Source organism: Anoplophora glabripennis, unplaced genomic scaffold, assembly GCF_000390285.2.
Source record: "Anoplophora glabripennis isolate ALB-LARVAE unplaced genomic scaffold, Agla_2.0 scaffold17, whole genome shotgun sequence".
NCBI lineage: Eukaryota > Metazoa > Arthropoda > Insecta > Coleoptera > Cerambycidae > Anoplophora > Anoplophora glabripennis.
In genome coordinates, this window is record NW_019416231.1 from 848354 (window position 1) to 875937 (window position 27584).

The 27584-nt window shown below is 35.7% G+C and overlaps 6 protein-coding genes across 6 annotated transcripts; 4 read left to right on the forward strand and 2 right to left on the reverse strand.

Moving 5' to 3' along the window:
* Positions 1–201: 201 nt before the first annotated feature.
* Positions 202–11675, forward strand: LOC108917828 (retinal homeobox protein Rx3-like). The gene is made up of 3 exons (XM_018724590.1): positions 202–595; positions 11052–11218; positions 11280–11675. Exons 1-3 carry the CDS (start codon positions 442–444, stop codon positions 11658–11660), a joined length of 702 nt encoding a protein of 233 aa, XP_018580106.1. The 5' UTR covers positions 202–441; the 3' UTR covers positions 11661–11675.
* Positions 11676–11809: 134 nt separating this feature from the next.
* On the forward strand, positions 11810–13891 carry LOC108917789 (FK506-binding protein 15-like). The gene is made up of 3 exons (XM_018724545.1): positions 11810–11939; positions 11993–12166; positions 12220–13891. Exons 1-3 carry the CDS (start codon positions 11896–11898, stop codon positions 13823–13825), a joined length of 1824 nt encoding a protein of 607 aa, XP_018580061.1. The 5' UTR covers positions 11810–11895; the 3' UTR covers positions 13826–13891.
* A 462-nt stretch (positions 13892–14353) lies between these two features.
* On the reverse strand, positions 14354–16033 carry LOC108917798 (alpha-2-macroglobulin receptor-associated protein). Its single transcript, XM_018724559.2, has 3 exons — positions 15521–16033; positions 15041–15467; positions 14354–14987 (listed from the first exon to the last, which is right to left on the reverse strand). Exons 1-3 carry the CDS (start codon positions 15725–15727, stop codon positions 14506–14508), a joined length of 1116 nt encoding a protein of 371 aa, XP_018580075.1. The 5' UTR covers positions 15728–16033; the 3' UTR covers positions 14354–14505.
* Positions 16034–16634: 601 nt separating this feature from the next.
* Positions 16635–24380, forward strand: LOC108917858 (protein wings apart-like). The gene is made up of 11 exons (XM_018724641.2): positions 16635–17192; positions 17248–18677; positions 19636–19884; positions 19941–20189; positions 20240–20455; positions 20515–20737; positions 20794–20909; positions 21378–21477; positions 21537–21704; positions 21770–21960; positions 23749–24380. The coding sequence occupies exons 1-11, from the start codon at positions 17027–17029 to the stop codon at positions 23899–23901; spliced, it is 3261 nt and encodes a 1086-aa protein (XP_018580157.1). The 5' UTR covers positions 16635–17026; the 3' UTR covers positions 23902–24380.
* Positions 24381–24771: 391 nt separating this feature from the next.
* LOC108917860 (BRISC and BRCA1-A complex member 2) lies at positions 24772–26633 on the forward strand. Its single transcript, XM_018724644.2, has 5 exons — positions 24772–24999; positions 25049–25365; positions 25414–25595; positions 25645–26030; positions 26355–26633. The coding sequence occupies exons 1-5, from the start codon at positions 24909–24911 to the stop codon at positions 26540–26542; spliced, it is 1164 nt and encodes a 387-aa protein (XP_018580160.1). The 5' UTR covers positions 24772–24908; the 3' UTR covers positions 26543–26633.
* Positions 26625–27438, reverse strand: LOC108917861 (translation machinery-associated protein 16 homolog). Its single transcript, XM_018724645.1, has 4 exons — positions 27373–27438; positions 27241–27317; positions 26903–27192; positions 26625–26847 (listed from the first exon to the last, which is right to left on the reverse strand). Exons 1-4 carry the CDS (start codon positions 27373–27375, stop codon positions 26645–26647), a joined length of 573 nt encoding a protein of 190 aa, XP_018580161.1. The 5' UTR covers positions 27376–27438; the 3' UTR covers positions 26625–26644.
* Between the last annotated feature and the right edge of the window lie 146 nt (positions 27439–27584).

A 27584-nucleotide genomic window follows, 5' to 3' on the forward strand; every position in this document is an offset into this window, starting at 1 on the left:
GATGGCGGCCAAAGGATCACGCGGACGCACCTACCAGTTGGATTTTCTGCCATTTTTCGAAACCGACACATTTCCACACCTCATCCGCATATTTCCCGTTCTCTGTCCCGTCTCGAATCGAACCCGCCCTCTTTTAAGCCACAAATTAAGCCGTCCCGGGTGGAGGGGGCACCGCGCTGAGCCGCCTCGGATATTTCAGGTCTTTGCTGAAATCTCCGCCAGTTTTCAGTGCTCGTACCGCCGCGGCCTAATCGAATTAGCCGAAACCGATAAACAAAACATTAATTTCGATTCGGAGTGCCTCGAATTAACCCACCTTTCTAATTGATACCGACCGCCGCGCGACGTCGGGACGCCGCCGCTACCATGCGAGTCTAAGTAGGCGATCGAGGGCCGTCCGTCGACTTTTTCGCGTTCGCTTGTCTCCGGTGCCGGTGGAGAATGTACGCGCTTGATGGACACATGTCGGATTTCGGCGGTGCCAACCAAGATTACAATGCCAGAGCCCATTGTAGCAACAATTCCAGACAGTTTTCGGTTAGCAGCCTTTTGAGATTGGGTCACAAAAGGCGAGGCTCGGATGGTGATTGCGAAGGTAGGTTTTTTTGCGGAAGAGCTCGGGAACGACGGTTGAGCGAACAATCGCGTGAATTTGGCCTTAAGATCGTCATTGTGGCGTTGGCTGGGACGTCATTTGCGGCGATAGCCGGCGGTTTCGGACTTGTTTCATCCGTTTCCTACAAGCAATTTGTTACTTCTGCGGAAGAGAAGTGGAACCGGTTTAAATTTTGATTGATAAGCTGGTTTTTATGCATATGCGTCTTTTGAAAGTTTGAAGAAGTGTCAATTTTAATAAAGGAGGATGCTATGAAAAATTACAATCAGCGGTCTGCAATAAAAAGTCAATTTTATTAAAATAAATAGTATTTTAAAATCTACGGAAAAAAACTTTTGTGTTTTGAGTTACAGGCCTTCAAAGTTGTCAAAAATAAAACTAATTTAATTAATAACTTCATAATCCTTTTACAGATCGCGTTAAAATTTGGCACATTTATTTGGACTATTATGGCGTATTATTTCTTAAAGTTTTAGTCAAATCGATATACTGGGTGATAGTTTTCTCCGGTTACCTCTCCCTTTTAGCGGTCAAAACTTTTACAATGGTGGTATTTTTTTAAAACGGGCAGCAGCATTGAAAAGGTCGACTTATTAAAAAAAAATTGTCTTGAGAAAATCGCCTAAAGAAAGCCATTCTTGAGAAAAATGGCGTAATTTGCAGGTCTGTGCGTTTCTGTTTGCGTAGCAGTGCCACGGATTTAAAACTTTGAGTTCTGTAGGCGATGAAAACAATAAGTTGATTGCTTAGGCCAGGAAAATAAGCTGGGAAATTACCATTTCGCGACTTTTTGTTTCGGCAACCTGAATTTATCTCTATAGATGCTAAATATTATGTACAATAACATATTGGTTTCCACAGTCATAAAAATAGGGGGAAGATTGTTTACAGGGTGGTTAATTGTATAATTTTTACGTAAATTCACGTTTTTCGCTTATAACTTTTCTCCGTTCAGTACCACGAGAGAACAGTAAAGTACTTTTTTTTTCTTCTTCAAAAGACCTGCAAAACTAGCCCTCGTGCATAAAAAATATTGATTAGATCAAAAGTTATAAGCAGAAGAAGTTTATTTATGACTTTTGAATTAAACATTTTTATAAACTGCGTTATTATTATAACGTTTTGGCATCGCATCCTCTCATTCCTTATAACTGTCTAATAACTCGCACGAAATCTGGAATCGGTAAGTTGAATAGTTTACAAGCTATGCCCTTATAAACAAATTAACTAATTATTAGTCTGGACGATCCCGAGGATATTCCACAATCGCACTGATTTTTTTCATGGTCGATTTCATAATAATACATTGAAATCAATAATTTTATTTTAAATTTTAGCCTTAGTTTGAAAATTAAATATACGACGCACGAGCGTGATATAGTTATATGTTATTACATATTCGGAAAGCTCATGAAAGGAGCTTTAAGTTAAAAAAAAATCGTCAAGATTCGTTGAAAAACAACGGAGTTACAGACTGTCAAAGTTGACGGCTTATTGTTAAACAAATTAGGTTGGTAGCGGCAAAAAAAACACACAACCGGCAACCCGAGTACTTTCCCAGATAAAAATATTTTATTTGTGGAAGTATGTTAAGTGCATAAGAAATATTGTCAAAAGTCAATGGGTCGCTTGATTTTCGGCGAGCCGTGGCGCGGCGGAAGGGTGAGGGAAGCGAACGACATCGAGTCCGAAGAAAATTAACATAATATTCATAGTCCTGCAATTCGCTTGAAAATAATATATTTGACAGTCTGTAACTCCGTTGTCTTTCAACGAATCTTGACGATTTCTTTTTAACTTAAAGCTCTTTTCATAAGCTTTCCGAATATGTAATAATATATAATTATTTCACGCGCGTGCGTCGTATGTTTCATTTTGCAACTTTGGCTGAAAAATAAAAAAACTCCAGGTTGCAAATTTGAAATTGAAAAAAAATGATAGATTTCAATGTATTATTATGAAATCTACCAAGAAAAAAATCGGTGCGATTGTGGAAGATCCTCGGGATCGTCCAGACTAATAATTAGTTCATTTGTGCATAAGGCCATAACTTGTAAACTTTCAATTTACCGATTCCAGATTTCGTGTGAGTTATTAGACAGTGATAAGGAATATTTTTTGACACTCGAGGGCTAGTTTTGTAGGTCTTTTGAAGACGAAAAAAAAGGACCTTACTATTTTCTCGTGGAAATGAACGGAAAAAATTTATAAGCGAAAAACGTGAATTTACGTAAAAATTATACAATTAACCACCCTGTAAACAATATTCCCCCTATTTTTATGACTGTGGATACTAATATGTTATTGTACATAATATTTAGCATCTATAGTCATAAGAATGGCTTTCTGTAGGCGATTTTCTTTTCAGTGCTGCTGCCCGTTTTAAAAAAATACGACCACTGTAAAAGTTTTGACCGCTAAAAGGGAGTGGTAACCACCCAGTATATCGATTTGACTAAAGCTTTAAGAAATAATACGCCATAATAGTCCAACTAAATGTGCCAAATTTTAACTAGATCGGTAAAAAAGTTATGAAATTATTAATTAAATTAGTTTCATTTTTGACAACTTTGAAGGCCTGTAACTCAAAAACCAAAAATTTTTTATTTAACTTTTTCTTCGTAGATCATATTTATTTATCGTTGTGAATATGCAGTCAAACGTTCCGTGAAATTTGCGGACACCCTGTATATTTATGTTGAATTTAATTTAAAATGCAAATACAGCTAATTATTATTATTTTTTAGTTGTTTGCATATAGCAGTTGGTACACGCATTATTCTCATATAGAATTATGACATTCAAGTGCAATGTTATAATTTTATTTTAGTACTTAAATATATTTGGATACCTATGTATAAAGAAACGGAAAAATTTAAAACAGATAAAATAAAAACATATCTTTTTTAAAATATTATATAATTATTTCTTTATTTTATGGTGAATTTAATTCTAAAACTTTTCTTACTCTCTGGAGAAAACTTGCTTATAACTGGTACAGTAAAGAGATGTTGTATTTAATTTGCTTAGATTTTCTAAAACTTTCGAGAAAAAACTGGTATAAATTACACATAATACGCCCTAAAAGGTTTTTAACCAGTTCAAATGAATTCAAAAATGTTTTTAAAAAAATCATGACAAATGAAATCAAACAATGTTGTACGAGACCACTTGAAAAAAGCAGTCCTAAGAAAAATTCGGAAATAGTAAGTTCTTTCTATCTTAGCTAGTTTTACGTTTCTTTGAAAATAACCTTTTATAACAATTTCAATGTGCCTGGTAGACTTGTGCTACTGTATTAATAATATTATAGACATATCATTTTTTAATTTTTGTTTTAGTTGTTTATTAATTTTTACTTCAATAAACATTGGAACTAATCAAAATTTTCAATAACAAAAAAAAGATGCCATTGCTATGGGTTCACATAGTTCTTGCATTTACATATAAGACAGAATTATATTTATATTATTTTCCAAGTATTCGAAGTTTACACATTTCACAAATTTTCTTAATGGTTTACACTTTTTTGTCTAGTTATCTTTGTTATGTAAACCTTTGAAATTGAGAGATACTTTTTGCGTTTACAATTGATTTTACACATGTTTTTCTAACCATTTCTAATGTAAATATTCGCAGTGTATGTATGAATTTTATAAAACTTTGACGTAAAATCAAACTTCGAATTAAAATAGGTAGGTACGCGAATTTGGAAATTATGATTTCCCCAAAATTGCGAATGTCCTGTTATGATTAGGTGTAATTTTTTAAGTTGTATTGCATTCTTTTTTTAAAATAAATAAAATATTAATTTTGCAGGAAAAATGTAAAGTATTCTTATAAAAGTGAAATTAGATTCTTTTTCGCATTTATAATAAATAAATAAATAAAACGAATTAATGGAAATTAATGAATTCGTTTTAGTATTTCGGATAAAAAATTATTAACACAGTTTTACAAAAATTTTACAAAACATTTTGGTTGTCGATGTTTCCATTAAGTGTTTTTTAAAACTTTTGACATAATTTTTTTCTGTAATTTTTAAAAATTTTTCACGCTCTAGAACAACGTTTTGATAATTCAATTATTAGGTACTTGGCATATCTGTGACCTCTCACATGAATATACGACAATAAAGCAAGATTTTCCGTTGTCTCTTCTTCATCCACAGTATCTATTACAATGCTTAAACTCCTTATATTTGTAACGTAATTTTTTGTCCTTGAATGAACTGCTCAGCGGAATTTGGACTCTTTTTGAACCGCTGTCTTCATTTTCTATTTTCTGTAACCACCAGAAGTCCAACATCATAGTAACATCCCATCTGCCCTGGTATCTTATTTCAATGTCATGCAGATCTTGATAAAAACGTTCACTATGCTCCTCGCTATCCTCTAAAGTTCCAGGAAAATCATTCACATGGAAATCCAAAAAATTAATTTTTACATTCACTAAACATTGGTAGCTTCTTATTATCTCTGCTACAATAATATCGTAGTTCTAGCATTTGTGGTTCCTTAATAGCTGTTTTACATTGACAATTTATTGATCAATTAATTCATGAAGTCGCTTCATCAAGAAATTGGACAAGTGTAATGCACCAAATCTGCTGTCAAATAACTTCAGGAATTTATTCATCAAGTTCTTGACGAATTAGAGCACGTTCTAATTTTCGTTAATTTCTTCGTGAAGTTCAGAAGTACCAACCCAACAGATTTCCAGCCTCGGATCAGTAATGAGGTTATGTTATTGGGATATGTAAATAATTGTGTGGCGTCGTGCTAGTTTTGCATTGTTTTTACTGATTTGTTACTTACAAAAACTAATATTTATATAATATGTCGGAACGGTACAGCTGTTGTATCACTACAATTATGAGTGGAAAGGTGACATTTTTGAAATTTATTTGCTTCTTTGGTTCATTGGTAGAACTGATTCATACGTCAAAAAACTTGACAAAGTCTGTAGCAGTGTAAAACCACACTGTTTACCAATAAATTCATGGAGAACTTCGTCAATTTATTCATGAATAAATTGTCAATGTAAAACAGCTAGAAGAAGTCTGTAATTGTTGTTGTTTCTTTCGATTTAGCATCACTTTGGAAGTCTATCAGTGTCCAGTCCGTATAAACGTTAGATTTCATTCATTCATCAAACCATAAGCGTCTGTACAGTACACCAAGGGGACATCGTCTTTTGTCTTGAAGAACCTTCGAAACTCCTTTTCTCGATCTTTGCAAAAAGTTGATTTGTTCCTGGTACTGTCAATTTTCGGGGGAACAATTTTTTATAAAAAATCGTTCGAGATATGTTAAAATTGGCTTTCCTATTTCTAGATCCACGAGCCGCCACTGCGATTCGTAACAGTTTACAGACTGCTAAACCCTGTAAGTTCGTATGTATAGGATGGACGTAGGTGGTTCAAAGAGATTCAGTTATTTTTCATGTCGTCCGCTACCGCATAAAAAATGAATAAGGCGCTCTCAAAGGCGTCTTCTCAAAGAGGGAAAAAACGGTCCCGAAATAACCCCGCGCGACGAGGAACCCCCTCGGAAAAAAAATCCACCTCTCCGCAATCGACGCTTTACAAATTACGATAATCCTTTCCTATCCATCTTTTTTGGGTATGTTTGAAAGGCCAGCTTCCGACCGCCACTTGATATATTTCGGTACACACACCCGACATCACTAGCTGTCACGTTGCCGCGCTTGATATACGCAAACAACTGCGGGCCACAGCCGACTATAATAATAAAATTGATGATGCACCTAAGTGCACGGCAATTCCAGCCGTTTTATTGGCGTTCGTGTGGTTTTTGTTCTTTTGCCCATTTAGCTAAGAGGTGCTTTTTTATGGGGGTTGTTAATTTTCGGTTTACGCGTGTACCTTTCCGTTTTACGTCGGTTCCTGGAATCCCGCTGCAGAGAAATTGTATCAAGTATCAGGTCGTTAATTTTCCCTACGAGAGGCGCTGTCTTTTGTCGTCGTGGCTTGTCTGGTTCAAAAGGTTTACCTAAAAATCATGTTATTCAAAAAATATATACAGTCTTTTAGTATTTCTTTTCGAATTACTAAACCGAATGATTTAATTTGTTGGTTTGCGTTTTTTCTGACAGATCTAAAGGTAAATACACAATCGAGTATATGACTTCGATGGACGCAAACAATTGCAGCTTAGAATTCGTCATTATCGTGAGATATTTGGTATTTGACGAGATGGCATTTCGATGAGTCAAGATAAATAAAAAATATTGAAGCTTTCCTGTACCTAAATCTAACCATTTTCGAGATAATCGACATTTTCTAAGTTTTGACAGATGCAAGCGTTTCGAAAATTCCTTATATCTTTCTTTGTTCTTGAAGTTTTCACTTGTTTTTCGGAACAGACAAAGAACATACGATGCACTACCTTCCACTATCAAAATTACCTGAAGAAAATCATACTAAGTATCCTATTTTTTACGTTATATTTTGATAACTTAAAACCGACAAAAATTCAAATGGAACACGCTGTACTGTTTTGCACTATATTATAAAAAATCAAATTCTCTATTCACCGATATAGGTATTGTAGGGGATGCAGTTTCGATTTTCTCAGATATTTGGGGTTTTCTTCCATTCTCAAAAATCTTACATTAAAAATATCATCATATATCCCTCGAAAGACAAATATCGGTACAGTCATTCAGTGTTCTACAAATATCGAGTATTTTTAAGTTATATTTTATATCCATGGACATTCACTTAGAAATAGAATCAGAATTATTAGCTGAATTTCTATGGTTTGGTGTTTTGCAACAGAAACAGAACAATTTATAAAATAATTTCAGTTGGTTTTCGTAGAATCTTTCTGTAATTTTTAATGTTGTGGCAGTTTTTAAAGGATAGCAAACATAAATAATTTCAAATAACTAACAAATGATTATCAGATAATTTTATGATATTTGAAATGCAGTTGAAGGGAAAAAGAATATTATAATTTGAAATTTTGGTTGCTTTACATTTCATTGTTTGGATAATTATTTGCTCATTATTGTACTTGCAGTTTACTAAAAATAGCATCCCAGTGAAAGAAAATATTGTTTTTTTTTAAATATATTCCCTCATTACTTAAAAGCAAATGAAAGCTTCCAGAACGAAGAAAAATTTAAAAAATTTTCGAAACGCTTGCATCTGCCAAAGTTTTTATAAAATATGCATTGTATTGTAATTCGTAATTCTCGTGGACACCATAATAGACTATTGAATATATCCAAAAAAAAACAGGGTTAAAAGGAACTATAACATGACGTTCAAACAATTTTATTGCATGAATCGTTCAAAGGGTCATTTTACATGAAATAACCGCGGAGTGCTACTAAATTAGAGGGTGGAAATTGAAGATAGGGGTGAAAATGCACCCCTTTCAGTTTTTTAATTGTAGCTCGAAAACGAAGCAAAATTTCGGTAGCTCATAGGAAAAATTGTGTAGAGAATTGAATTTCTCATTGAAATGGCTTATTTAAAAAATTTAAAAGGAAAATTTTATGCAAAACATCGTTAATGAACAATTTTAAAGAAAGCAAAAAAAAATATTTTTATTTTTTTTTACTTTTTTAATAAAATAATTTAGTAAAAACTTGTGAATTTAAGTACAATAAAGTTTGTTAATAATGTATATATACAGTGTGTCCACGGATGGAGTTGACAAGAAGAGAAACTCATTTGTTTTTGACTTTATCGAAAAATGTCACTCTTTATAAAAAGTTCTGCCCCTCGAAAAAATGAGACTGTCATACAAACATCTTAGATTAGAATGATTAGATATACAGGGTGCTCATAAATTAAAAAAACGCATAAATACTCAAGAGAGAAGTACCATTATTTATTATTTTTCATAACACTTTTATAAAACAAATTTGTTTATAACCTCAAATAATGTCCTAATACACATTTTAAAATAAAAATTTCTATTCCGGTTATACCGGATAACCGGAAGTGCTACAACAATGGCATTATTTTATTTAAAGAGAGCACCCCCGAAACCCCTAGCGCCTAAATTTTCAAAATTGAAATCTAAATAGTCTCCGAAATATCCTAATGGGCCATCACCGTAAGACGTTTGTTCTGTTATTATCTTCCGTATTTTTTACTTAATTTTAAAGGAATATTAAGCTAAATCAAACAAATTCCAAAATATACAATAACCAGATAGCAGTGATGTCAGTAACAGCGTTTCATAGTTATTTCCTGAGTACGACCCTGCCTATTTGCAACCGAATTTGCCGACCGACTGCTCTGAAACAAGCCTCTGCTCTATTTCTGCTCAACCCGAGCGTACACATGTTGCACAGAATTTAAACGCAGCCGTTTTAAAAGCGATCCATCATGCCATTAAAGGAACCCATACATCAGACAGTTTTAACCGCACGGTATGGCTTGGCGTGGTAATGAATGGAAATCGGCGTTTCAGTATTAACCGGGCAATGGAAACTGAGAAAACGGTACGGCTCGTTTCCGTGTTAATATTTCCTTGTAATATTACGAACAATATTTTTGTTTCGTTTTTTATCTGCGCAATCGCCGCTACTGCCATCTGTTTCTGCAACAATTGATCTTAGCGTGGTAGAGATGTTTTAAAATCTTATGAGCTTTGACCTTCATATGCGCAGAAACATAATTCCGACCGTCGCCTAAATTATTGTACGTCCTAAAAACATTACACCTATTATTCACAGTCTCGAGCTCTAGCGTAAACAAGCCTTTGATCCGATTACAAATATCATAATAAAATGCCCTATTCTTTATTATTTTAATTTAAACAATAAAAATATATATAACGAAAGTTCGCCAGTTGACTTTATTGATGCCCGAGCGCCTTAGTTCATGTCTACTTGTAATGATGCACATGGTCTAATTACGAGTAAATGTTTTCACAACGTGCTTATTAGAAGAATTATGGGGATACGCCACGCCTTTCGCGCATTTCGCGGCTCATGAGATATTAAAAGACCTCTACGAATAGCGTGTTGGCACATTTACTAATTTATTTCATACGGTTTGGGCCGTGTAGTGTGTGGTGCCCGCAGAAAACGGGAGCCGGTGTACGACTGTCTGTCCATTCCACCATCCGTACCGGCCCGATCGGAATGACACGAGAGATCAAAGGAGGCACGGCAACTGATGAATGGCGTGTTTGTTTGCGGGAATCGAGAAAAATGCACGGTCTAGTTGTCGTAAACGGAAATCGTGATCTCGTGGAGAGTTCTGGGATACTTTTTTGCCCCGATGAGAATTTTTAATGTATAAATCAGTTAATAACTACCGTATTTGCACTTACTCGTTTTGAAGTCGCTTTGGTTTCAAATTACTGATGTTACCACGGGTGGGATAATCTTGTTTGCAATGAAGTTAGACAACCAGTTAAACTTTTGATTCAAAATACTTAATGCACCTTTCCTATAAAATTCTTATCACTCTTCCTAGTATAAATAAGGATGAACGGATCTCCTTCGGAATAGAATTATCATTCCTAAGTTTGACTGGTTGTCAACATGGATTTATCAAATTAAACTGCTAATTTTAAGTATTTTATGTGTGATGTTATGATACACCTGTTAAAGTCGCCAAAAATCAAACATATTGTCACATAACACGCAATGCAGACATGTCACTACTTGTGCTACTTACAGTACGGCGTTTTGTGTTTGATCTTTTAAGAAATATTATATTTTTTATGAATATGTTTCATATATAAAATTCCTGGCAACATATAAACTTATTTTAGTGTGTGTTTGATGTTATTTTAGTAGAGACGTGTTAAATACGGTTCATTACAGTTAGAACGATAGTAAGTATACCATATTTACTATCGTTCTAGCCTACGCGCATGTGGTGACGTCACTTGAGAGAAACTCGAAATCATGGCAAATATGTATATTGACATGAAAATGCAACTTTCTCTGTTTTTCTAATACGAGATTAAGATCCGGGAGGTATTGCAATCTATATCCTCAAATCGAGCATTGCCATTAACATTATTATTGCCTGTCCAATTCATATTTTGCAGAATATACAATTTAATTCACAGAACCCAATCAACAAGTCGAAAATCAAACTTATAGATTACTTTTATTTAATGTATCTTCGTCGTTTTCAAATTTATATTAGATAATGAGAAGTCCAAATTTGTTAATTTCCAGAAAAAAATTCTAATTGTAGTGTTAGTGTCTTTTGTACTATGATTATTTCTAATCACGATCAAATAATAGTCAGTCGCCTTGTCGACTTTAGTGTTTAACTTCAAATCATGATAACGAAATCGCTAACAAAGGCGTTACTATTTTGATCAAAAAAAATTTGACTCAATTTTATTAATTTTTTTATATGCATTAGAAAATATTGTGCTTTATAATTTCAGAAATGTGTAATACACCACACTTATTTATGTTTTAGACATTTCAAACGACGAGAAACATAAGAAACCGAGAAGAAACAGGACAACTTTCACCACCGCTCAGTTGGCAGCTCTGGAAAAAGTTTTTGAAAAAACTCATTACCCAGACGCTTTCGTCAGAGAAGACCTTGCTTCGAAAGTCAGCCTAAGCGAAGCGAGAGTACAAGTAATACTTAAAAAAAAAACAAATATTTCATTCCACTCCTTAACTCAATATTTTGTTTAAGGTGTGGTTTCAAAATCGAAGAGCCAAATTCCGACGAAACGAACGAAGTTTGAGTTTGCAACAGAACCCTGTGACGAAGTTACCATGTAAAACGTCTCCTGTTCCTCTAAAAGCGGATACAAACGAAAAACCGTTGTTCCCTTACCAAAATGCGGGAGCTGCACATTCTGCCGCGGACATACAATATGTGGTGCCTTGGAAATGCTCCTACACTCAATATAACCAACACGAATTGTACACAAACAATTTTAATAATCTGTCCAGTCAAACATGCAGTTTTCTTTCAAATTCACCTTTTAATTATTCTGGCATACCCCCTAACAGCATGTGTAACCCTTTAAATATGCAGTCGTTAAGATACAGGCAGGATTTTAGTTTATAGTGAATATTTTGTTAATTATAAGGTAATTTAAATAAATTATATATTGTAATCTAATGCAGTTTACTTTCCTGAAAGCCCCTGTAAGTAGTGAACCAATAAATATATTTTGAAGAAGAAGAAGAGATGTTTGTGTTGTCATGTGATGTCATTTAAATGTCAAGTCAAAATAATTATTTGAGGTTAGGAATGTTTTTAGTCAATTATTTCCTTAACTACGTCCTGATTTTTTACAAAAATGTTTGAAAGTTCGGACGACTATGATTTCGTACCATCTGGGAGGTAAAATGTACACATAAATGTCAAAGCTTTTTGTAAATACTATCAAATTCCAGTTCCAAGTTGGCTTCATTGTTTGATGGTTCTATGCTCTCAAACGATTCGAGTGGTGATTTAAAATATACAGCCCCAAAACAGCCAAAGGCAAGTAAAAGTGACTTAGATGAATCGTCAAAGAGTAAAAAGCATACTTCGGTAATCCTAGCAAAAGTTGTATCTCTATGGAAGTTGTAAGATAACTGGACCTTTTGCTTCAGATATTTGCTAATTAGTTTGGTTTTAGAGAAAATACAGATTATAAGTCGTTGGGGAAACATGGTTTAGCAATAATAGGGTCAACAGATTTAAACATATTTGAAGTTATAAGTTACAAAGAGAAGAATAATATTATAGCGAGAAGAAACCTTAACAGCAGCTTTAAGTTCTACAACCAGAAAGACTGGTTTTCTTCGTTTTATGACAATGATAACCAAAATTGGTTGGTGAAATTCAATAGTAGCGATGACCAAAACGAATTCTGTAAAGAAATAAAAAATTGTGGGTCTGAAATCATCATCAATATTGACACATCTTCCGTTGAAACAAAAGTAAGCAATGAGAGTGTATCAAAACCTGATACATTCCTCAGAGAAAGCATGGTGCTTCCGAAACCAGAAGTTTCACCAAGGCTGTCGCTGACTTCAGATAAAGATGCAGAAGAAACAAATTCTGACAGTTCGAGTTCTCGGAAAAGAGCAAATATATTATCTAGAATGGCGAAAATGGGTCAACAGATATTACCACAGGATATTTTGAAGAACGCAAGTACCGACTTGTCCGATTCTGAGTTAGACGACTCTAAAAGTGACCATAAAGTTCTTCCTAGAAAATTTAAAAGGGCCGTTCCGTTAGAAAAACATGCTTCTAAAGAAGAGGTATTGCTTCAAAACAATTATTTAGATACGCAAGTAATCCCTACACAATGCAGTAATGCAAGTCGTCCTCAATCGAATATGGCGGGCTCATATCCGCAAAACGTAGTTACTGCTTATCAACCGCAAATGTTTACCCCAGTTTTGATGAATCAGCCTCTACCATATGACGGTTTTCAGCAGTTTCTGATGACACAGAATATGGAATTAAAGGTGAATTTGGCGCAAATTTCCTCTAAATTAGATAGCGTTTTGAATATAAGCAATAAAGGTGACATTAAAATTGATGACGGTAATCTTAAGTCTAAAATAAAAACTCTAGAATTAAGATCGGAAAATCTTCTAACGGAATTGGAAAGGTACGAGCAAATGTACGACGACTTGCAGAAAAAATGTAAGAAATTAGAGAAGACTGCTGAAAGTCAGAGCGATAAAATTGTGATAGAGAATTTGAATAAACAAATCGAGGACTTGAAAGAAAATTTAAAACGGGCCGAAGAAAAGAATTCAAATTATGAAAAACTAGAGTCAGAATTAGAAAAATACAAAAGTGATATTGAACAGCATAAAAAAACTGTCGAGATACAAACGTTAAAACTGAAAGATTTTGAGGAATTTTATGAAGAAAATAAAGATAACAAAAACCTTCAACAGACTGTCGACACCTTAAACGATACGGTAACAAACCTGCAACTGAAACTGAAAGACTTTGAAGAACACTTCCTTCACACCGAATCGGAGAAACAGAAGCGCATTGAGGAAAGGGAACAAAACATAAACACTTTCAGCGATAACATTAAAAACCATATGAACGGCATGTACCAGTCTATTTTAGCCAACTTTGAAGAAGACAATTCCTATCCTCTATCTCAGATAAAATCGCATGTCGTTCAGAACATGAAAGGAACCACTTTTGCGATTATTAAGGAATTCAAAGATATTTACAAAACCGAGGATGCGAGCTTCTCCAGTCAGTAATTTTGCAATTATTTAATTAGATATGTGATATTTATATTCAAATATTTTTAAATCAAAATTAATATATAAACGTTTTAAATCGAGTTGTTGTTTCAGTTGATACCTATAAAATTAATATATTCTACAGCGTGTCCCAAATTAAAGGTGTAATAAAAAACAAATGAGAAACATTTTTTTAATAGATCCTAAGCCCACTACTTTTTTCTCAGAAGTTTCTCTAAATAAGTGTTACCACATCTCTTTTAATAGGGAAAAAAAGCAGCAGGTCTAGCTAGATCTCCACAGTATTTGGTCCAATTTTAAAAAATTAACAACGCATTAATGGTTTCAATCATGTCACATTTTTTTCAAGGCCTACTTTGATGGCAGGCGATCGATCGTCAAGTGTTTTTATGACAACTTGTTTTTTATTTTGTTAATGGCTATGTGTATTTATAATTTTCTTTAATAAAATGAACACAACTGTTCGGAATATCGAATAAACCACAAATTTTGCAAGAAAATTGGTGGGAATTAATAAATACCAGTTTTTGTTAATTAAATAAAATTTATTTACAAATATTAAAAATAAGCAGTGTTAACCTTCCATCAACAAAAAAATCAAAACATTCAACTCGCATGCATTTATACTACATCGTAACACTACATTTAAATTTGAGATTTTTTGGCCTCTATGAGAATTACAATTCGATATGCTTTTGCATAATCCTAGTTTCGATGTCCAAATGGATTTTCTCCACCTTCCTGGCTTGTTTCTTAATAGTATCGTGCATCAACGTGGCCGAATCGGATTTACCGCCGGCAATATTCATTTTCTGTTTGTCCTTGTACTTTTCCTCGTGCAAAGCGTGTTCGGCTTGCAAGTGACGCAGCTTGAGCAAACGGTTCTCGTAATGAAGCAGTTCCACCCTCAAAGATTCCAGCTCGCTTGGAGTGAAATTACTTTCCAGGGCTATTTTCCATAAACCTTGCACTTTCGGTTCGACGAACTCCTTACTGGCGGGCCCCTTCGCGGACAAAAGGTACAGGTGGTCGTAACCGTCGCGGATTTCTTTGTGTTTCTCACGCAGGAGGTTCACTTTGTCCAGGTAGTCTTTGTTGGGGTCTTTCTCTTCTACGAGGTCGATTTTGTTGTACTTGTCCAAAGCGTCATCTATCGAATCTAAGAATAGTTTTCTTTTAAATGTAAACACTTCCATAAAAAAATATACTTACTTCCTTCTGCATCCTCCGGATTATCTTTCACATCATGCAGCAAATAATAATACTGATCGATTTTATCCTGGTGGTGTCCGAACTCTTCCTTGAGCGCAAGCAGTTCCTCTTGAGTAAAACCGGCCGTTTCTGCTTTCTCCCACAGTTTGTTTAGCTTTTTATCCTTGAACAAGCTTTTATTTATGTGCTTGTCAGATGCCTCGTTTAGTGCTTTGAAAGGCCTTGCTTTGTCCGGATCAGACACGTCATCGACTTGGTCTAGTAGATTATAATTACCCATGATGGCTATTAGTTTTTTACGTAGATCCGCTTCCTTTAGACCGTCCTTGTCCTTTCCTTCCGCCCGTAAATGTTTCCAAGTTATTTCTTCTTTGTCGTGCAGTTTGAGTTCACCGAATAGTGATTTAAGCTTGGGTTCGGACAATCGCTGCAAAGGATGGTATTTAGATTGGGAATTTTTGAGGTATTTGCGATACTTACGACCACTGCTTTTGACCAAAGCAGGTTTAATTTCGCCATTCGGAAAGGCCTGTCTAAATGTTTAAGAGATACAGGACGAAAGTCCGGGTTCTGGTTTTCCTTTTGATTCTTTTCCACATTTGCATCTTTGGAATACTTGTTATAACAGTGCACAGTCAATAAAAAATTAAATAAAACAGAACAAAGAAAAAGTCTTAAAGGAATCATGTTTCACTTTGTTTATGTTTGACTTGTTATCACAAAGTCCACAAAAACTGCGTATGTAGACACAAATGCTGTAATACAAATGATCTATTTAAATTACAAATAGATTAATCGCTACACTTCTGAATTCTACACAAAATCAAAATACTGTTTTAGGTTATGTATACGTCAATTTTTGGATGACGGGAAAAATCGAAAATTCATAAGTTCCTAGAAATTTAATTCCAGAGAATTTCTTTATTTAATATTTAATATTTATCAATGTCTTTTTTAATATAAAATCAACTACATGATGATAAATATCACTAATATCAGTAAGTATTAGGTAGGTATTTCACCGAAATAAAATTATCATTACCACGTCACATAATTATTACCTACATCATATTTACAATAGTTGAAAATATGTTGCTAATAAAATAAAGAACAATTCCCAATTCAGTTTTTAAAAGCATAAACCTTAAAAAAAGGATAAAGCAAAATCTATTATTGACTTTTATGTACGTATGCTAAAATTATATTAATAACTGTAATGTAATAACAGCCTAGAAAGGAAATGTTCTACTGGCTTGGTTCAAATTTCAAACTGCAAATGTTTATTTTTATTGTTCAGTTCAGAAAAGCATCATTAGTTCATTAGAAACAAAAAAAAATGGTGTAACGGTTCAAGGTCGAAATAAATCGAACCGAATAGCAGTAGAATACCATCAAGTGTTAAAATAAAATTGTTTTGTTTGCTATTTAAAAATTTTGTTCCATTTTATGTAGACATATATTTTTAACGTTCCTACAGCTGCTTTTTGTTGAACTCGAAAACGTTTTATTTTATTTTGTGTTCTTTCTTCGTTGGTGACGAAAACCGTAGATCGAATTATCAACCGTAGCTTTGCAATATGCAACTCTCAACTCGCCGTAGTCGTTTCGTAGGCGTTATTTACTAGCGTGTTTATGAACGTGAAAATCGCCTTTTGACAAGTGAAAAACAATTTTTCTCAAAAAATACCGACGTTTTTCCAGCAAAAAGAAATCATGACAACGCATTGACGATGTTTCTCCAGCGGTCGACAGTATCTCAGTGACCCTAAAATTAGGATAAAATGTATACGTGAAACGTTTACTGTTGAAAAATGGCGATGTAGGATCAATTTTTACCAAAAATAATTACAAAAACAATGTTTATCGCCCTCATAGGTTAAAACGGAGCAGTTTGCAGTATTTACAGATGTTTAGATGATTGTTTTGTAACATGAAGTTATTTCATATACAGCAACCTTATTTTTAAATGTGCATTATTTGAGGAAAATGTCTCGAGGATATGGGAAATATCGACGAGGCGGTGGAACCCACTCTAGCTTCCATTTCGATAATTTATTTAAGGAGAACAGTAACAGGCCTTCGGCTGCTCGATCGGCAGCAACGGTAGGAAAATGGGGCATAACCTCATTCACATCAATACGTACATTAAACGGTTGGTACAATTAGTTTAGGAGGTAGTTACATTCGCTAATAACATGCATTTCTAGGTTTATCACGTTCCGAAAATGAAACGGCAGCCCCCGCAGCAGAAGCTGCACCCAAACCCAAAAAGTTCTTTAAAAGTCGCAACACAGAACCCCCTGATTTAAGCTCGACATACCCCTCAAAACCAACCCCCAACTACCCCAATCCCACTAAAAAGCCCCGCACCACGTACGAGGCTAGTGACAGGACTACCAGGGCTAGTTCTCCGCGTAAATTCTTTTCCTCGAAAAGCAGCCCTCCAGAAAAGACTGTTCTAAGTTCAAATGTAAATAAGCCCAAAGCTACCGACCCTCCAAAACCGCCGATAGTATTACGGATATGCAGGGGCAAGTCGCAACTGTTGAACGACTCGGACGAATCGGAAAGCACTCCCACTCCTTCCAGCACCCCTTCCACTTCGAACGTGACCTCGCCGAGAGCTTTAAGAGAAACGTCGAGGCCCACAAACTGTAGAATAACCAGATCCGCCAGGCGTAGCATGCAGCAAGACCCCAGCAGTTCTCCTGCTACGGCGGACACTCCCGGTGAGTTCTCCCTGTTCACCAGCCCGAAAGCGGAGAGCGATCTGTCCCCGCAGTACATCCCCGCCGAAAAATATGAACTGGAACGTAAAGCCATGTACGATAATTTACTCAGACCAAATAGCCCTAAAAACTCAAGTACGGAAGACGTGGGCGACGAAAGTGTGACGTTTCCAGAACCAGAAAACAGTGTTGTGGAGGAAAACAACCAGGAAGGACTGAACGACGCAGAGACTGATGAAAAAGAAATGGAATTAGAGGAGAATTTACCGATGGAAGAGACTGTCCCGGAAGAGGAAGAAGCTGTTGCGGAGGAGGACCAAAACGGAGAAGAAATCGAACCTGAGGAAATCAACGCTCTTAGCCCCCTACCGGAGCAGGAGCCTCAACAGCAGCCAGAATTGGAACCCGAACACGAGCCGGAACCCGAACTGGAGCCGGAGCCTGAATCGGAACCTCACAAAGACCTGCCTATAGACGAAGACTGGAGCACAGACACTGACTCGAATAGTACGGCTCCCGAAATGGAGGTAAAACAGATCTTACCAGATCTCAGTTACATGGCTAACCAAGCTAACGATGACAAAGAAGAAATAATGTATAACGCAATGGAAAAACCCCCGGAATCGGCACCGCCCGTCAAGTTGGTCATATCGAAGAAGAAGGGGAGTATCTTCAAGAGTCGTACGATGGTAGACGATAACGGCAGTAAAAAACGTAGGGCCTTGTACAGGCACAAGTGGACCGACGAGGCTAATAAGACTAGTGAAACGGAGAACGAAAATGCGGTGGTTAATAATGTTTCCGCCGATGACGAGTTTGGTTTTAAGGAAGATTCTTTAACACGAACCACTACAAAGATGGATGATCAAGAAGTGACTAGTGTTAAGTGTGCAAGACCCAATAAAGGGGTGAGTAAAATTTCTCTTTTACTTAGTCGTGTGGAATTATTTTGGTACAACAAAAATAATAATAGTTAAACAGAAACGATATTTTACTCTGATTTATTTGTCTTATTTATGTGAAACTGTGACGACTGTTATTTATTTAAGGTCTGTATTATCAAAAAAAATTAAAATTGTGAAAATATAGTTTTAATTTATTTTTAATTTATGTGTTTTATATCGTATGTTTTTAAACTATTATTCTATTTCTATTTAAATAAAAAAAATTACTATTTTATTATTTTTCAAAAATGTTTACCCGCTTTTTGAGTCTGCTATGAGGATCTTGACTCGTATTAAAAGATGCAAGGTCAGTCAAATTAAGACAAAGTTGCGCAATTTGTTGATTGCATTGAAAAGAAATTTGTTTTCTTTTTCGTTCATTATCTAAACAAGTCTGAAAATTTTTGTTTTTGTTTTTATATTTTTAATTATTTTGTGTTCACTCATTTCTTTTCGTCAAAATATCAAAAAGTTATTCGTGCAAAGAGTGCTTTGAAAACAAAATACAGCACTGTTACTTCAATCAAAATTTTGACAGTTCATTCAAGGTTTTGCTAACGCTAAAGCCAAGAGAACTATGAATTTTCACTTAAAAAAAGCAAAACTAACTTCAAACTTATTGATTAACTATGAATGAAGCATATCCAGCTTTTCTTCTCACTGAAATTACAGTGTTTGTTCTCTAAACATTGACGTCCTTGAAAATTTAAGTGCTGTCAGAATTTTCTTTACAAAGCACTCTTTGTAAAAGTGGATAATTTGACATTTTGACAAAAACAAAAAAGCTAAGCCTTTGCCTGCTCCGATAAAAACAAACCTAAATTTTTACATCAAAGAAGGATTGTTCCATTTCCTTGTCAGATTTTGCAACTTATCCAATTTTTTCTTTGATTTGTATAATTCCAAAACTGCACAATTTCAGTACTATACGGTTGTACGGAACGTCAAAAAGGCGCACCAGATCCAAGAAATCGGCGAATTCCAAGAATTCAACGACGACGTAGAATATATCCTAGACGCTCTTCAAGACAACAACCCGATAAGCACCAGGTGCCTATCGGCCATAACTCTGGCCTCGAAGTGCATGGTACCGGCATTTAGAATGCACGTTAGGGCGCACGGTACTGTCGCCAAGTTCTTCAAAGCTCTTCACGACGCTACAAAGGACCAAGTACACGTTCATCATTCGCGTTATACTTCCAAGAGAATAATTACATTCTTTTTTAGAGTTTGGGTTTGTGCACAGCTACCGTCATGTTCGTCCTAAGCCAAGACAGGCTGAATATGGACTTAGACCGCGACTGTTTGGAACTTATGTTGAACCTGCTGGAGTCCGACGTTAGTTACCAACAAGCGTTGGACGTTTGCGGGCTCAGTTCCGCTCAACTGGAGAAGAACAAGCAGAAAGTCAGGGAGCTTTGCGCGGAGATTCAGAGCCAAGGACACGCCATGCATTTGAATTTGGAATCGATAACTGTAAGTTGTTTTACGTTTTCTTTCCCGTTTTTAACGTTTTATTTTTTCAGGTTGGGCAGCTGGCGATGGAGACGCTCCTAAGTTTAACTTCTAAGAGAGCGGGGGAATGGTTCAAAGAGGAACTTAGGGAATTGGGCGGTCTCGAGCATATAATGAAAACCATCCACGAATGCTGTCGGCAGGTGTCCGACTACGTCGTGACGTGGACCGATACGCTTTTAGACAAGTTGCGGAAAGTCGACCGGTGCCTGCGTGTCTTAGAAAACGTGAGCGGAACGCGCCCTTCATTAATCGCTCGACTGTTTTACAATTAATTATGTTTTAGGTGACGCACAACAACGAGGAGAACCAATCGTATATCTTAAAGTACGACAACGGCATTATCTTAGATACGTTGGTGAACCTGTATAAATTGTGCGACGGAGAAATCCCCCTTTATCCGGTTACCGATATCACGGACAAAACTTCCACCGGTACGATAATAAGGGAGGCCCTTCTGGTCACTTTGAAGGTGCTGATAAATCTCACGCATCACTTTAACAAACAATGTAAGTCCCGTTTTCTAGGTTTCACGTACTCGTATACGTAAGTTATATTTTTTTAGCCATCGGAAGTCAGTTGATTGGGGCTAGGCCGGCGATCATTGAAACTAGTTTGCACTTATTACTACAAGTACCTAATTACATACCCGAACAGAAAAAATTCGAGTTGGGAGTTCTGGTAAGTACGAAAATTGATAAAATATCAAAAAAAAATTAAAACGAGTGTTTGATACTCAAGCACTTACGTGTGTTGTACTCAAGCACTTACGTGTGTTGCACACAAGCACTTACGTCTTGTACTCAAGCACTTACGTCTCTTGTACTCAAGCACTTAGTCTCTTGTACTCAAGCACTTATGTCTCTTGTACTCAAGCACTTACATTTGTCGTATTCAAGCACTTACGTGTGTTGTACTCAAGCACTTATGTGTGTTGCACTCAAGCACTTACGTGTGTTGTACTCAAGCACTCACGTCTTGTACTCAATCACTTACATTTGTCGTATTCAAGCACTTACGTGTGTTGTACTCAAGCACTTATGTGTGTTGTACTCAAGCACTTACGTGTGTTGTACTCAAGCACTTAAATGATGTGCTTTAAGCACTCAAGGCAAATTCGTGTCCATTGAATTGTTTCCTTCACCGTAGGTTCTGATGTTGTTGATCAATCTAATACAGAACCAGGAATCCAACAAGAAACTTCTGATGGACGCGAAAGCTCCCTCCAAGTTAGAAAGTATATATTCTCGTAAGTCCGTCTTGATTATCCGGAAGCGTCTTTCGTTGAACACGAACTTTATATTTTAGGGGAAGAGAGCGCAGTAGAGGCCTTAATAGCGCAATTCTACCACTGGGAGGGTTGCGCCAAACTAGCTGAGAAGAAGACGAACGCCATCCTGGATGGGGAGAAGGACAGCGAGGACGCGCCGGTTCCGAAGTCCAACGAAGAGTTTATCGAGGAAACGGTAGCTAAATGTGAGTGGTTTTTAGAAAGTTTTCGTTTTTTAATTCTCTGGTTGTCCGTGACGTTTTTCTTGCAGTATTGCAGAAGGCGGGCACCCATATGGAATTCACGTTTCTGGCGTCGTATATCGTGATGTTGGTGGGATTCCTGATAATGGAGAATATGGATCGGCAGAATTTCGTGAGGCAATTCTTGAAGGGTAACAACTTTGCCGACATGGTGGAGCTGCTCAAAAAGTTCTTTAACTTCATGAATTTAACGGCGTCGGTAAGTAACCGTCGTTTTTCAGGTGCGTTGGTACAGGATGAAAAAATATACGGGGCGCGTGGCCAACGAACTTTCTTTTTCAGATACAGGGTGTTCAAAATTCACGAAAATACTTAGTCTTTTTTTTTCAAGTTGTAAAAAAAAAGGGGGAATTTATAAATTAGTTTTGAACGAAGTCACTTCAATATAAATTTTTTTAGAAATCTTTAATATTCTGTATCTTGAAAACGAAATGTTTTGCGAAATGTTTATATGAATTTTTTCGTTAGTTTGCGACTGCGATATTAACAGAATCGCAGAAAGTCCTACAGAGTTTTAGAAATTGAATTTCTTTTTCTTTAGATGCACTTTCTTACCAGTAATAAGTGAATTTGACTAAAAAATTACTTACAATTTTTGCAAAATCTCAAGGTTTTATCTCTCCGTTAGAGTTGAACGAGTTGAAAAAAAGTGACATCGGAATTTGTATCATTATTTTTATGTCGAATCGCTCCTTGAATTTTTTTTTTTAGTATTTTCCAAACGCCCCGTACAATTTTTCTCTTAAAATCCTTATCTCTGCATTTCTAGTAAATAAAAATTTATATAATGCGATGTTGAATAAGTTCTCGCTGTTTTTCCGTGTTATTTAAAAAAATTTGCAAAAATATGTCACCGAAAGTATTGTCCATCGCCAGCCGCTACTTTTTCCCATTTTTCTGGCAGCATTTTAAGTCCACATCAGTAAAACGACACGTCTTTTGCGGCTGTCTAAGAGTTGATCCATTTTTTGGCATCTTCGTGAGAATGGAAGTGCTGCTCAGCCAGACCAAGTGCCGTCGATCGGAACAATCGGATTTTCCTTCATGACACGTCCCAAACGCGTCAATTTTAGTCGGTAGAGTTCTGCCATGATCGTTTGAACAACTCGTAATAAACTGTATCCAGATAATCCCACCAAATGCGGAGCAGAAGCTTGGAACTATGGATATTCGGCTTTGCCGATGATGTTGACACTTCGCCGGGCTTGTAGGATTATCGTAGCGTAATCGCCAGTTACGATACGATACGAAAAATTTTTCCTTTTCTGCCTTTGAACCAGTTGTTCACACGTGAAAGATGCCGTTCTACGTTTCTCCGCTTCAACCCGTACGAGACGCAATGTCCTTGCTTTTAAATCATTCTTAATACTTTCAAACTTTGCGAAACTGTTTCGCGATCAACTCCAGTAATTCGGAATTTTCAGCAAGCGTCTGAAATGAGTCTTCATGCAGTAACGCCTCCAATTCTTCATTTTCAAACTGTTTCGGTACGCCAGAGCGTTCTTTATCTTCCACAACGAAATGATTATTTTGGAAGCGTGTAAATCAATCTCTTCATGTTGTTTGCGACAGAGCACGATCGCCGTAAGTCTCTACAAGAATTTTGTGTGCTTCATCCGCAAATTTCCTTTGAATAAAGTGGTGTGGTAGAATTCCCAGCATATACTCTTTTTTTCAGCACAAAATTTGACGTGTTGACACTATGAAAAAAAAGTTCGGTGAAATAATATACACTGCATTTCTGATAACGCCATCTGTTGGAAAACATCGAGAACTTATTCAACGTCCTTATAGGATTTTAGCGAAATTCTAGAATAATATTCAGTGACAAAACGTTTACACATTTTTCGATGCGAACACCACAAGTATGATCCGGCGTCACCAAATTTGTCATTTTTGGAACGAAATCATTTAAAAAGAAAATCGTTCACTGTTTTTTCTGTACAATGTGCATTTTACTTGCGATTAATCGAGGGCCTGCTTTTAGACCGAGGCGTCCAGTGTGTGCGCCATAAAAGACACTGAGAAAGTGATAAAATTCTTGGAAGAGTGTGATAAACCGCAGCAACCTCAGTCCCCGGATAAACCGGCCTTCTCGGAGAGCATGGGTATGGATCTCAGCTTCAGGCTGACTCCGTGAGAGGGGGAGGGGGCCTTGTTCGTTTGTACACTTTATATTTTTAGTGAGTTGTTATCAGACACCCCGGGTACACAGAATTGACATACAAAAAAACAAAATGGGCAATTTGCTAAAACTAAAGTATTTAAGGATCTATTAAGTCATATTTAAAGGTAGTTTTACTAGATTATATCATAAGAGATATTTACAAATATTATAATTTTATAATTGTTAGTATTATCCAGAATGTTTTTTTTTTTAAAGTAATCGCATACGCAGTATATTTATAGAAATGGAGATACTTTGGTTGGCAAGCGTAAGTTTAGTTAGGTAGTTGTTTATAATAATTTTTTTTTTCAACTTTACCTTAAACCCTGTACATAATTTTAAATTAATTCCAGCCTGTTTTACTGTAAATTGTATTTTTTGCCTTATTTATTTTTAATGTCCATATACATTGTTCACAGGATTGTTTAAAGATGTAAATATAAATCATTACAATTTTTAAACCTTATTTTGAGATCTCCCGTCATTGAAAAAAAAAAGGTAAGTTACAAATTTTTTTTCATGTCTCCCGGGTAAATTTCTCGTACATTATCTTTATATTTCCCTGAAAAATTTTACTTCATATAATTCAACAAAATCGATTAAAACAAAAATTACGGTGGTTAAATTAACATTATAAAATCGTTAAATACAAGAATAATCTACTGAGTAATTTTAAAAAAAGCGCTATTCATATTTCATGCTTACCACCAATATTCCCCTAGACGAGACAGCAACTGTCTATTTTTTAGTTTTCCTATAGTTGGTAGTCCAACTGGTCTGGAGAATATTTTCGTCATGAGGTGAGGAACTAACCCAAAACGAAAGGAACTATTGCGTGCGGATCATTATACCCAGTGAAAGGAACGCGGGATATGAGTAGTTCAAATGTCCCATCAAGTAACACCAATTCAAATGATTCATCTCCAAGTGTCATTGAAAATTTGCGACAGTAGTAAATAAATCACAACACACCAAAGAAAATGACTGATTATAACACAGACAACATTTTATGCAATTATCCTGCGTGCTTGAGGAAAAATATCGAAGAGCTATGTCTAAGAAGTCAAATAGGTAGTAATGTACTCGTATCAAACCTAATTACTACAGTTGTCCGTTTCAGGTTTGGGTTCTGTAAGTTTACGAGACATCTCCATTTTGTCGAATAGATATAGTAGCGAGGAAGACATTCTGAGCAATTATCATTTTATGATAAAGATACCTTACGCAGGAAAGCAGCTGAAATGGGAGGTCATCTTTGATCCCGAGAACTTCTATTTCGCTCCTGATTTTGACTTCAACGATGATCAGTTTTTAAATAATCCCGACTACGAAATGATTGCCAATAACGTCCCTGGAATGGTGGATTGGAACTTGAAAGACCCTAAAGCCTTGTCTCAGGTTTTAAATGAGTTTGTTTCGTTGTATAAAAAGTTACAGGTACGTTTGAAGTTATTTGTTTTCTCGTATTTGACTAGGACATTTTAGATTGAAAAATTGATACAAGATAATATATACTCTCGATACTCCGAAGAATATCAAATGTTGGTTACCGAAGAACAGGGCATAGCTTCGGAGAATGTAGAAGTTTGTGTAGACGTTAAAAGTATTTATTTCCTGATATCACTTAAAATCGACTGTTCGTCTTTGCCCGAATACATACAACCTCCGTAAGTTAAAATCGTTTTTCTGTGCAAACCGCAAATTATTTTTTTATAGAGAAAATGATCACACGATCTGGAACAATCCGGGCGAAGACTACGCCCATTTAAAAATATGCATCTTGAAACTTGACGGGACCCATTCCAACACAACCCTACAGTTATCGCCGAGGTTAGAGCAGGTGTTGGGAAATTCCAAAGCCCTGTTCCTCCCGGAATACAAGAGAGAGTTGTCACTGATCGAATATGTGTCGAAAGTTGCCCAGATGATCGACGGTCGTATAGAATTGGTAGCAAACCATTTCAAGATGAAGAAAATATACATTGCGAGCCTGGCAGCGGCGTGCAGTCGCTACATCGTCGAGTATGACACGGAGACCTTCAATAAGACTGTTTTGCTGTACGGCGTTGGTGATTATTGCTGTTTAGTTACGGTTACCATAGGTGAGTATATTTCTACGGGGCGATTCAATAAAAACTTTATTTTCTTGTGAATGGCCGATTTTGTGATCGCTTCATTTTATTACATTTATTTTGGTTTACAGTCTATCGGTTTGTGAGAAGGGTGTGAAAATTACATAGAAAATGGTTAAAAAATTCAGTTATCGGGACGGATTTTAAAAAAATAAACAATAGTTGTCTCCATATAAATTAATTTGCTTCCATTAAAATAGTAATCGTAAAAGTATAAGGAATGACTAAAAACATCAAATTTTTAATATTGTTAAATGATCAGGAGCAATGTTTAAATGACAGGACACTTTTTAGGGTCCAAGTTTCCCCAAGAAAAACCCTCGGTTCAGTTAACTTCGATTTATTGCCAAGAGGGAAGGCAATGTTACGAGAACATTGATAAATATCCGTATATTCCCACCAATCGACCAGACGATAATATTGAATTATTATTAGAGTACCTTCCAGAAGCGGTTTTAAGGTTTAAACACCATAAACACTAACTTCTGTATTAGTTAACTTTAAGAATGTTTATACATATTCTAATAAAAAAATTAAACTGTCTTTTTAATTAATAAAAACATATTTATCATATATATTCTTTATTAAAGACATTCCTCTACATTTTCGCTAATATCAGTGCACATTTTTTTGTTATTAACCGAGATTTTTTTATTTCCTAATATCGCTTCTTCGTCAAGTATTTTCTTGCTGAATCTTCTCAGTTTGAAATTCTGTAAGTACCTTAGTTCGCCGTTCCACGTTTTTAATAAATCAAATTGTACAGGATCTAGTATATTTGGTATTTCTAGAAAAATATATAAAATACGTCGGATAAATCAAAATTTTATAAAAATAATTACCTATACCACACGTATTGTATTCCTCTATTTCCCTTTTCACCGTCAACTTTATTATATCTTCCCTACTTGCATGTTGCCTGTTTTTCCTGTCTCCTATCGAATGTTTCAACCGTATCTGTTCCAATTCTTCGTTGAATCTAGCCAAATAATTCGAAACTAAAACTTCCACGTCCCTAGGCGAGCATTTTTTACACTCCGGGTCTAAGTTTTGTTGAAACCATAAGACTTTTTCTCCTAAAAGATTCAACTTTATATTGCCCACGAGTTTACTTTTGTCTCGTTTGCTTTGTCTGAAAAAAAATCTGTACTAACTTCAAACGAGGAGATCATAACCTTACTTTTTTATTTGCTTCGCCAAGGCTTTGGTCTTTCTACTATTCGGATGTTTGCACTTTTCTAGTTGCTTAGTTTTCGGCTAAAACGGCACACAGTAAGCAAAAATAGTTTTATATATAAATATAAAAATTTACCATTTTTTAGAATAATCTCTTTTACTGAAAAAAATATAATTTTTTCGGAGTGTTGTCAACACTGTTACTGTCTAATTTCTAACTTCATAAAAGTATTAAATGTTCAAATGGTGCGTGGATATTTGATACTATGAAATATAGTTCAAAACAACCGACGGTTGACCTACGTTATTTTAGTTCAATTGAACACCTGCCGCCTCCCATTTGCCCCC